The sequence below is a fragment of the Triturus cristatus genome, chromosome 1_1 (genome assembly GCF_964204655.1).
Source record: "Triturus cristatus chromosome 1_1, aTriCri1.1, whole genome shotgun sequence".
In the NCBI taxonomy this organism is placed as follows: Eukaryota; Metazoa; Chordata; class Amphibia; order Caudata; family Salamandridae; genus Triturus; species Triturus cristatus.
In genome coordinates this window covers 131,202,608-131,214,610 of record NC_140579.1, presented here as the reverse complement: position 1 = coordinate 131,214,610, position 12,003 = coordinate 131,202,608, and the positions used below count along the sequence as shown (strand labels likewise).

At 42.6% G+C, this 12,003-nt stretch overlaps 1 protein-coding gene across 3 annotated transcripts in view; it reads left to right on the top strand.

Annotated features, from left to right (window-relative positions):
- The window catches only part of AARSD1 (alanyl-tRNA synthetase domain containing 1), a 189,871-nt gene that overhangs the window by 76,745 nt on the left and 101,123 nt on the right, over positions 1–12,003 (top strand). For all 3 annotated transcript variants that reach the window (XM_085615636.1, XM_085615559.1, XM_085615713.1), the window contains 2 exons: positions 634–790; positions 1,042–1,158. In XM_085615636.1, the coding sequence (XP_085471762.1) occupies positions 634–790; positions 1,042–1,158 (274 nt within the window). The remainder of the gene's footprint in view (positions 1–633; positions 791–1,041; positions 1,159–12,003) is intronic.

Sequence of the window (12,003 nt, the reverse complement as noted above, 5' to 3'; positions counted from 1 at the left end):
GTCAGGGAAGATCATTACTTTATGATTGTCCACTTGTATGTTCTGCAATTTTCTAGTCTCTTGAAGAATCGCGTCCCTGTCCCTGTAGTTTAAAAAACGGATTAAGAACGGCCTTGGGTTCGAGCCCAGAGGTGGGGGTTTAGCAGGCACCCTGTGTGCTCTTTCAACAACGAAGTGTGGGGACAGGGCCTCACCCGGCAGCAACAAACAGATACAATCTTCTGTGTAGGTTACTGCGTTCTTTCCTTCCGCGTCCTCCGAAAGGCCCACAACGCGCACATTGTTGCGGCGAACCCTTCCTTCGTGCACTAGTTTTCTCCATAATCATCTTTTTTGGAATACGTTGTACATTTACAATGTGGGCGCACCACGGAAATCAAGCAGTTTGCCCAGAATCAGACTATTGTGTTAACAGCCAAACCCAAAACTTATATCTAAGGATTCTGAGGTCTGCAAATTAGCCATTGTACATCAAAGGGGACAGTTTTTTTGCTACTAGTAAAAATACATTCAAGAAAGGAAAATGTGTACTTACAGTATGTGTACTTACAGTGACAAGCCCCTCTGCATGTTGTTGTGGTATCCGTAGAGCAATGTTGCTATTTGCGTGCTATTGATTTGTTTCGTTTGCAGGGAGCTGGGCCGTCAGCGCAGCGTGATTGAGCTGGAGACGCCTAGTGTGACAGCAGAGCAAGTATCAGCTATTGAAGCTCAGGTGAATGAGAAGATTCGTCAGCATGTTCCCGTCCATGTCCGGGTCTATTCAGTGGATGACCCTGAAATAGAACAGGTGAGTTTGAAGCATAATTTTAGTTGTGAAACCTAAGGTTGCGCCTTCCTGCAAACCTTAGAGTTGACTCTTCTGTTGATAGCTAAGCATGGTGCTGTGAGTCAACATATCAATCTCTTCAAGTCCACGTCATGATCCCACAGACATCTAGAAGATGGATGTATAGTGATGTTTGCTTTTCAACTTTCTTGATAGCTTATTTCCAGCAGTTTAAAGAGTTTCTGGATTTTTAATTCTTTGTTTGCCTCTAGGTGCGGAGTCGTGGGTTGCCGGATGACCACACAGGGCCTGTCAGAATCATCGACATTGAAGGCATTGATGCCAATATGTGCTGTGGCACCCATGTCTCTAACTTGAGTGACTTGCAGGTACAGCCTCAGTAATCTGCTTATAATTTTCTTCATATCTGTTATTCTGACATCACATATGGTTGTATTCACAGCAGTGACAAACTTGCTTCCTTAGGATTACTTCCATATATACACAGCAAATTTATAAATGTTCAGAATTTGTAAAAGAACTCATTGTGTATGCCTGAAATTGCAGTCTTAGTGTTCCATAAATACTTAATGTGTGTAAAATGTATACTGTGGAATTTCCAACTCATGGCAAATTCATCAAACAGGCATCGAAGACCAATATGCATTTGCACATTCAACTTTTTAAAAACATTTTTATATTGCAAGAAACTGTGATTTAATAAAAGTTAATTTTACCATTTTTAAAAAAAATAATTGTTTTTATTTAGAGTCAGCCATGACCATTATACCCGTAAAACAAAGGTAATGCAAATCAAAGAAAGAACCAGGGTGGGCATCTTCAAATAGAAAAGAGAGAGATTAAAGAAATCAAAATAAGGGCAAGGTATTGCGGTTATAGAACAAAACGTCTCAATACTGTGTGATGCCAGCCCAGATGAGATGAAAGTGTTTTACGGCATTGTGGCCTTTAGCCTTAGAAATAACCTGTTCGAATTCATACATCTGACAAAAAAGTGCCCACCACTCCGGTACATTAGGAGGAAGAGCGCTTATCCAGGATCTCGCTATACATAGCCGAGGAGTAATAATTATGATTGACATCACTGGGGTTAGCCTGGGGTTACATTCGATTTTGTTAGCCAACATAATCTCTCTAGTGGATTACTGAAAACAGTGTCCATGGTGGAATATGGACAGCTGAACCACACCTTACTAAAAGTCCTGCAACTCTGGTCAACTAGCGAACATATGGACGATATCTGCTGCAATCCGCTCTTAGGACAGTAAATCAGGTCATAAGCATGGCTAGTGGCCCATTTAGAGGACCTTTGAGGGGTGTTAAGGAGCATACAGATGGTCCTAAATTGCAGAAGCTTTCGGCTGACAAAATGCACAAAAGCAATAAATAATTTATAAGGCGCCCTTGTGCTCCTCTTCGGGAAGAGTATCCGAATCGAGGTCCCTACTCCATATAGAGACCAGCAGCGAACAATTATTGGCACTGTAAGTGACAATGATCAGTTATTGTGCTCTGATCACAGCCCTGCCTGTTGCCCTGAATAGATAAGACAAGATGTCTCAGCCCTCCAAAATTAACTAGTCTTTACTCCCACACAGATAACAATCTGAGGAAAGACAATGAGCAAAACCCAATTTTAACTAAATAGCTGCCCAGCCATCTAAATGCCTAAGGTTGCCCAAGCCTTACCAACTGGATTGTGGAAAATAGGGGGACATTTTGGATTCCCCCAAAGTGGGGTGCATGCATGTAAGGTATGTAAGGAGTACTTGGAACACATTTCCCCCCAGATACGAATAATTTCTTTAATAATCTTAAACCGGTCTATGGAAAAAGAACCTGGAATCTGACCCTAATGCAAGTTGATCACTCAGTATAGACCGGTCTTGATCATGATCCATAAGCAGATTCCTGATGGGACCTACAAAGGCTGCCCAAAAATAGAGCTTGAAGTCTGGTAGTTGAAAGGCCCCCATCCCCAGGCTGTATGAGAGCTTCAGCAAGTGGATAGCTCGCCTGGCCCACTTATAGCCCCATATGGAGCTTTGGATAGCACCCTCAAGACGTTTGAAAAATTAATCTGGGGCCCAAAACGGTATTGCATCCGGAAATGGTATTACATTTTGGAAAATCATTCATTTCTATGATGTTGCAGTGACCTAATATACTAATTGGGAGTCGATTCCACGAACGGATCTTAGCTATAACCATTTGAAAAAGAGGTTCTTAATTCAGCTGAAAAACTCAGTCCACTTTCCTGCCAAGCCTAACTCCTAAATAAGTAGCAGTTGAAACTGCCCCCTTGATTGGATTCTCTGATTGAAAATTAAGTAAGACATGCGTTTTTGTTAGATTTTAATTTATATGTTGAGAGAGTTCTGAACCTAAGGGCCTCATTTGACACTAGGTCGATGGTGGAAAGTGGATTGGGGGTACAAATTGCCACATCATCAGCCTAGGCTGTAATTTTCTTTTTCTTTTTTTTTACGATTTTTTTTGTCCTCATTTGCCTGCCCCACAATCCCAAAAAAAAGAAGCGCCAATCACCTTAGATGTCGTCTGGAACTAGTTACTGTTCTTATCCCAGACCTGGACACCAAAGAAATATAGACCGGCGAAAGACGCTCTCCGGGATGTTATTGCGGGAAGAGAGAGAAGGATGAGAGGGCACATCAACCCCTCGCTACTCCATCTAGACTTAATAAGCCTTTTAGAAGGAACCACCAAGGCACCTGGAGTTTGATGGCATAATCATTGGAACCAGGGGAAAAAAAAAAAAAAACCCGGAAACTCAACAGAGCCTTTTATTTCCACTGGACCAGCAAGTTCCAAAAAGAGAGGTTACGTTGGCTACATGATCTGGCCATGTCCACCTTAGATGTATCATATATGGACTCTAACCAGCCTGCGTGTGAAGGTGCCTTCTGGTCTACCCAGCATTTACAGATCTGCCGTCTGCCCAACAGGATTGCATAAAACAGGAAACTCTTTGCCTGCCCCGTGATATTATCATCCACCCCAAATATTATTAACGGCAGAGTAAGAGATATAGGTTTCTTGAGGATGGCGTCCAAAGTAGTCTTTACTTCCTCCCAGAAGGTGTTAATAAGTGGACAGTCCATAAACATATGAACATCAGAAGCTGCAGGGAGATTACACTTATTACATGATTTTCCCGGCTGAAATTTAGATAACCTTTGAGGGGATAAATAGGCTCGATGAAGGGTAAACAGATGGTTCCGCCTCAACCAAGCCGGCTTAACCACTTTATACAGGAGAGTGAAAGATCTTATCCATATATCCTCACACTGCATACCCATGAGCCCACCCCACTGTTCATCAGGTAGAGTGAAGTCCCCATTCACCTCCTTCTGAATAACCCAGTACCAAAAGGCTACCTCTTTCCCCCCCTCTTGTCTCTCTATCAACTGTTCCTCCAAGATGCTGCTCCTCCCGGAGTATATCTTTTTCCTAGTCAATTCCCGGGACCAGCTAATGAGCTGCATGTATTTAAATCTAGATAGTGTGGGGCCAACCTTCTCATATATCTCCTCCCACCCCAACAACGCCCCATCCACTAACAGCTGTCCCCAACTTACTATCCCTGCCTCCCTGATAGGTGTTGCAAGACTATCCCTTAAACATGGAGGGAACCCCGGGGAGTCCCAGATTGGGGCAAGCCTAGAAAAATATGGCAACCCCACCCTTTCTCTAATCAATTTCCAAGCTTTAGCCAATGATAGTAGAATCTTTAACCTCACCTTCTTGAAGAACTTCCGGTCTCCAAATTTAATAAGAAAACCATCAGGGGGCAAATCTGCCCCATTCAACATAGCTTTAAACATTTTACCAATTGGTGCGCTTGATGGAGATTTCAACAACATCCTGGAGTATGATAACTGAAACGCCCAGGCATAATATTGTAGGTCCGGGAGTGTAAGCCCCCCCTTCTCCCTCCTCCTTCTCAGTTTTTTCCAGGCCAGTCTAGTAGCTTTATAATTCCAAACAAATGAGTTTGTCTTGCTGAAATTTTTGAATTTGCTTATGGTCAAAGGCTAGAGGGATGGTGTTAAAAATGAACGTATACTTGGGCGAGGATGGACATTTTTACTAAACTGACTCTCCCAAGTATTGTCAGTGGAAGAAAGGCCCAGGCTTTTAGTAGTGCCCGACATTCTCGGAAAACCTGGTCCAAATTAATATATGCCATTTTACCGATCTCCTGGGTGATCTTAATTCCCAGATAGCGCAAAGATGGGACGACGACCAAATTCGGGTGTGGAATATTCCAGGTCATCACCTCAGTCTTTCCTTCGTTGATTTCATACCCAGAAATCCGCCCAAATTCCTTTGCTCTATTGATAATGACGGGGAAAGCCTGCACAGGGTCGTTTGTATAAACAGTAATATCGTCCGCATAAAGTCCTATCCGCTTAACCCATCCTCCAAACTCAAAAGAGGGGATGTTATCATTGTCTCTCAGAATTTGAGCAAAGGGTTCGATGTATATATTAAATAGGAGGGGAGAAAGCGGGCAACCCTGCCTGGTACCCCTCGTGATTTTAAAATGCTCAGTAAGGGTCCCATTAACCAGAAGTCTAGCCATTGGATCCTTATAAAGGAGTGCGATAGCTCGACAAAAATTTTCTCCTAAATTAACCCTTTCCAGAACCGCGGCCAAATAAGGCCAGTTGACCCTGTCAAAGGAGTTGGTGGCGTCCAGGGTAAAAGTGGCCAATGGGAGAGAAAATGAAGTAGCGATATCCATTGCTCCAGCCAAATCATGAGTGAGATCTGCCAGCTGTCGCCCTCTTATAAATCCCTTCTAGTCGTGATGGATTATTGACCCAATCTCACTCCCTAACCTTCCCGCGAGAATGGCCGCAAAGATCTTATAGTCATTATTTAGGAGTGAGATTGGTCTATAGGACCCGCAATCAGCCGGGTCCTTGCCAGATTTAGGGATCAGCACAATAGTAGCCTCATTCCACGAGTCTGGCGGGGCCATGCCTTCCATGAATATAGCATTAAAAAGGGCGGTCAAAGATGGAACTATTACTGAACCCAGTGCACTGTACACTTCCCCTGGAAGGCCATCCGGGCCTGCGGCTTTCGCTCGCTTCAATTGCTTGATGGCAGTGCTGACTTCGCCCTCTGTTATTTTGGTCTCCAATTGCTCATGCTGGTCTGACGAAAATGTGGGGAGGTGAGCCTCATCTAACCATGCCTCCCTGGCCTCCTTAGCCGTGAGGTCATCCACGATGTCTTCCTTGTAAATATTTTGTAAGAACTCCTGAAAGGCGGTCCCTATTTCTGCAGTAGTAGATCTAGCCTTGACTTCCCCTACCCGTTTTATTTCCTTAATATATTTTTTAGCCTGATCTGCTTTTATTTTCCACGCCAAGATTTTACCCGCCGACTCTCCGTACTCGAAATGTGACAGCTTACTTGCCTCCCATCTCTTGGCCACCCTTTCCTGAAGCTTTGCCTTCAACGCAGCCCGCATCTCCAGGTCCTCTGCCGAGAGTGGAACTCTTCTCAGCTCTATCTGCCTAAGCTCCTGCTCTATATTAGTGACTGCGGATCTATAGACCATACGTCTATACGAGGCTCTATTTGTTATGCCGCCTCTTAGGAACGCTTTCAATGCTTCCCATACGGTGGCTATTGAGGCTGAATTTATATTAATATCCAGGAATATGCTAACTTCAGCGACAAGGAAGCAAATTTCATCCTCTTCAAGCAGAATCGTCCGATCAAAAGAGCAAGAGGTTTGCATGGTCTGCTGATGATGAAACAGGATGAAAAAAATGGCCGAATGGTCGGAGAGGTGGGAGGGGATATATGATATCTCCTTCAAGCCGTCTGTCAACTTATGACTGAAAAAGGCGTAATCGATTCTTGACTTATGTTTATATTTGCAGTTGTGAAAGGAAACCCCTGGTATACTGCCCGATCTCTGCCTCCATTCATCCACCAGCCCCAGATTCGACATTATACCTATAAGAGTTTGCCTAGATTTAGAGAGTGTTATTGCTCTTGAGTTAGATGATTTGTCCAGCTTGGGATTTAAAACTATGTTAAAGTCTCCCACCCAAATAATGGGGTCTTGGCAAGAGATCAGATAATTCTGAATTTTGTTCAGAAAAGACGGGCAATCTTGATTCGGGCCATGATAACCCACTAGGGTATACACTAGCCCTTCGAACTGCACTTTTATCAATAGCCATCTACCACTAAGATCTTCCTTCTGATCCAGAATTTGAGCGCTAATCTGTTTTTTAAATATTATAAGGATCCCTCGTATGTTGGCATTGTGGTCCGTGCATACAAATTTGTCCACCCACTTCAAATTCTTTAGCATATCCCTGACCTCGTGTTTTAGTAAGTTTGTCTCCTGGATGACAATGACCTGTGCGGGGGAGTCTTTCAGATACTGTAAGATTCTATGTCTTCTAGCCTTCACCCGCAGGCCGTTGACATTCCAGGATAAGAATGGCAACCCGGTCATAGTGCCTTAACCTTTTCCATCGTTCCTATCCCTCTACCTATAAAACCAATCTCTCTAAGACGGTCCCTACGACAACTCCCAGCCAGAACTTCACCAAAGACTAAATTATAAACTACAGGATAAACTGAGACTAACTTATGAGGACTTTTTAACTCTTCCCCCCCATCCCCCCCCCCCCCCCCCCCCTAGAAAACCCTCCCTTATCGATACTGGCGTAATGTGATGCCAGTTTAACGTCAGAAAGAGACCATCCCTGAGCCCCCACAGTACCCAATAGGCAAAGGGCTTACCTCCACCTCAGAATCTAATTGGCTATCAAGGCAAAAATATTTGCGGGGAGGGTGCAGGAGAAGTCTTGATGACGACCTGGAATCGGGAGGAGAGAGGGTCCCCTCAGCTATTGATACCCAAATTAACTTATCATGTTTGTGACCCCCTTTTATATATATATATGGTTGTTTTTTGTTTTTTTCCACAAAAAACTTTTTTCCTTCTTTATTTTTGTTTTTTTTTTCTTTTCATTTCCTACCTACCCTCCTTTTTCCCCTTTTTTCATCTTTATTGTCCCCCTTCTTTTTTTTTTCCTTTTTTTTTTTTTATTTTTCTCTACCCTTCCCTCTTTTCCCAACCTTTGTGAAATATTTTTTTTCCTTTCAATTAGTTTTTATAGATATTCTTTTATCTTTTCTCCCCTATTCTCACCTCCTTCTTAACTTGCTATAATCCATTTCCCCCTATCTTCTCTGGTCACATCACCCTTTATTCTTGAATATCTCATAGTCAAGTTATAATTTTCCCCAGGGCAAAACCCACAGTTAACCAGGTGACACTGTCATACTGGGCCATTTTAAGAATTTTTTATCCCGAGGACAAATCCTGAGGGCCTGGAGCCTATAAAAGGAAGAAGAAAAGGAAAAGAAGAAAAAGAACACCTCGACTTGGAAGCCCAATCAGTTTCCCTTCTCAGGAATGCTGGCTTATAGAAGCTATTAGATCGTCTGCCTCCTGAGGGGATCGTATATTATACATTTTGTTGTTATGCATCACCCTCAGGAAGGCAGGGAATCTCATCTGAACAGTTGCCCCTACAGCTCTAAACTTGTCCATTTTTTGGCCTAGCTCCCACTGTCTGTCTTGGACAGATCTGACCGGATCTCAAAGGAGAAGCCAGAAGCCGTCACTGACTTCGCTTTTAGTGCTAAATTAAGAATTTTTTCCTTGAGGGAATAGGTGAGAAAATTCACCAGTATTTTTCTGGGTTTCACTCTCCCGGGGTTAAGGCTGTAATTTTAAGCTCATATTATAAAGAGACAAGGGAACCCAAGTAAGGTTTGCCAGGGACCTAGGGAATTAAGCTATTTTTGAGAACAGTGGTCCCTAGAGAAACAACAATAAAAAGGGGGGGAAATGAATATAGACCCAGTCAGTACTGTATTTGTATAACTTGTCCAGCCGGACAGAGGTCAGATATTTAATATTTTATATTTGAATAGGAACAATACAGACAAGACAATTTGTAAGTGAGACACAAGCCTGCATCCAACTAAAACAAGAGGTACAAACAATGAAGAACCGCAAAACCCTCTGAAGAAGAGATTACTCGAAACGCGTCAGGGAGCGGACGCATGCTATTAATTTTCCTGGCGAGTGTGGTTGCTTGGTTTGAATAAAGCTTGGGGAAAAGCTTCTCTCTACTCGAGTGCGACCCAGATTTTGGACAATCCCCTGTGATTTGATATATATATATATATTAAAAGATGCAGAATTACATGTAAATGCTCTGGTGAGTAGCTATGAAAACCAACAACAAATAGTAGATAAATAGGAAATGTATTAGGATTTATAACCACCAATAATGAGTGAGAGTAAGAGGAAATAGAAATTAAATTACTGCGTAGATGGGTTATTAACATTAGTATCGGTATTTGAAGTTAGAAAAGGTGACCATACTCGAAGAAAGAGATCAGATTGATCCTGTATGTTGTATATAATACGTTCATAGGAAGCTGTTTGGATCATGGCCACCATCCATGTTTCTTGTGATGGTGGTTGGGGCGATTTCCATTGGCGTAATATACACATTTTGGCTGTAGCTAAGGCTGTGTGTAAAAGTCGGACTTGTGGTTTAGAAAGTGATTGTGACTGACGTGTATCATGCAGAAGAATGGTAGCATGCGAAAGTGGAATTTGTAGAGTCATCGTGGAACATAAGGTTTTACCTATATAATTCCAAAAGTGTTGGATCACTGGACATCCACAGATGATATGAGAAATTTTACAAGACGTACTATCACATCTCCAGCATTTAGAATGGGGAAGCAGGCCAGCTTTGTGCAGTTTTGTTGGTGACCAATGCCAATCATGTAAAATCTTGAATAAGCAAAATTTCAATCGTGCTTCACGTGCACCCTTATTGAGATTGCTAAGAATGTCAGACCATTCATCATCGGTATAAGAGACTGATAATAAGGTTTGCCATTTAGTACGTAAAGTTTGTGATAAGGGTTGAGAAAAGAGATGCAAAGTAAGCGTTTGATAGAAGCCAGATGTAGCTCCTTTCATCTTACCCCAAGTGTGAAGATATGTCACAATTGGTGAGTCGGGTAAGAGCCATGGTGGAGGTCCTAGACTTCTCTGTAAGGATTGTCGTAACTGGTTGTATTTTGAGAGTTGTACATCAGGCAGATGAAATTTTTCCTGCAGTTGGACAAATGATTTAATATCACCGTTTGAAAAAAGTTGATCTAGGGTGGAAACACCTGCTGTTTCCCAAATAGGCCAAACAATTGATTTTCTATTAATACGAATTGCAGAATTATTCCATAATGGTGCTTTCCTATGAAGACGAGGATGTGAGCCCAGTAAACAGTGTGCCTTTTGCCAAGCAGCGCGCATAGCAAACAAAATAGGATTAGTGGAGTCTCGGGGACAAGATTCCGAGCCGTATAAAACAGAAAGACCTGCTTTTGTTAATGAAAGGTAGTGTTCAAGATGTACCCACTGTGGCGCATCCGATGAATGTGAAAGCAGATATGACATATGAGAAAGCTGTAATGCCAAAGAATAATGCTCCACTGAGGGCAGACCTATTCCTCCATAGGAACGATGAGCCTTTAGTTTTGAAGTAGAGAGACGGGGTTTGACAGAGTTCCATATAAAAGATTTTATCTTAGAGTCAATTGAGCGTAACGTGGTTAAAGGGACCTGAATAGGGAGCATGCCGAGGACATAAAGAAAACGAGAGAGAGTGACCATTTTCACGGCTTGAACCCTGCCCCACATTGAGAGACCCAATGCCTTCCATTTTTCAAAATCACGTTGCATTTGAGCAATGAGGGGATTTAGATTATCCATAACCATACCCTCTAGACCTTTGTTTACAAGTATGCCCAAATATTTGAGATGAGAAGATTTCCATTGAAAGGGAAAACCTTGAATGGCCGCTATTGTGGTCCCGTTCGAGATGGGCAGTGCTTCGCATTTGTTCCAATTAATTTTGTAACCGGAAAGGGAAACCGGAAAGGGAGGAGAAGTCATCTATTATTTTTAACACAGATGGTAAAGAGATCTGTGAGTGTAAGAAGAATATCATCTGCGTAGAGGTAGATTTTGGATTCACCTGTCGGAAGAGAAATGCCCTTAATAGAAGTAGATTGTCTTAAGGAGGCAGCTAACGGTTCCATGGCTAGAAGAAAGAGTAACGGAGAGAGGGGGCAACCCTGACGGGTACCTCGGTTGATAGAGAATAGATCTGAGATAAAGCCCCCACAATTTACCTGTGCCGAAGGATTTTTGTACAACAAGCGTATTTTGTTTATGAATTGAACTCCCAGGCCGAATTTTTGTAACACCCTAAAAAGATAATCCCATTCAATCCGATCAAACGCCTTTTCCGCGTCAAGCGACAAGGCCAAAGCGTCATCAGGAAGATTCTTGGCATACCATAATGTGTGGGCAAGAGTGCGAAGATGGTTCCTAGAGGAACGCCCCGGAACAAATCCTACTTGGGTACAGTGTATGAGAGATGGGATAACCTTACGCAAGCGAGAGGCCAGAATGCTAGCTAGAATTTTGATATCGCAATTCAATAAAGATATTGGACGATAGCTGCTACATAATAAAGGATCTTTACCAGGTTTAGGTAACACAGCAATAATAGCTTTATTAGATATAAGGCCCAAGGAGGCCTCACGCTCTGCCTCTTGGAATGAGTAAAAGAGAGTCAAGCACATCCACTCCTGCCCAACGATAAAACTCTGCAGGAAAGCCATCTTCTCCTGGGGCATTATGATATGGCAAGCCAGCAATTGCAAGCGATATTTCTTCCCTGGTAATTTCACCTTCTAATAAGATTCTACCTTCATCTGACAAACAGGGTAGGTTTACATCTGTAAGGAAAGAATCCAACTTGTCAGTGTCAAGTTGAATTTCAGCAGTGTAAAGAGATTGATAGTACTGGGCAAATTCGTTAACAATATCTTGGGGTTTAGTTAGAGTAACACCGTTCATTGACTTAATGGCTGGTATAGCCATAGCTGCTTGCTGCTGACGTAGCTGGGCTGCTAATAATCTTCCCGCTTTTTCCCCCTGCTCATAATGTCTCCCTTTCATTCTATGTAGGGCGTATTCTGCCTTAGAGGTAAAAAGGTTATTTAAAGCCATACGAGCTTTTTCCAATAACTTGCGATGTGGTATCGTTGGA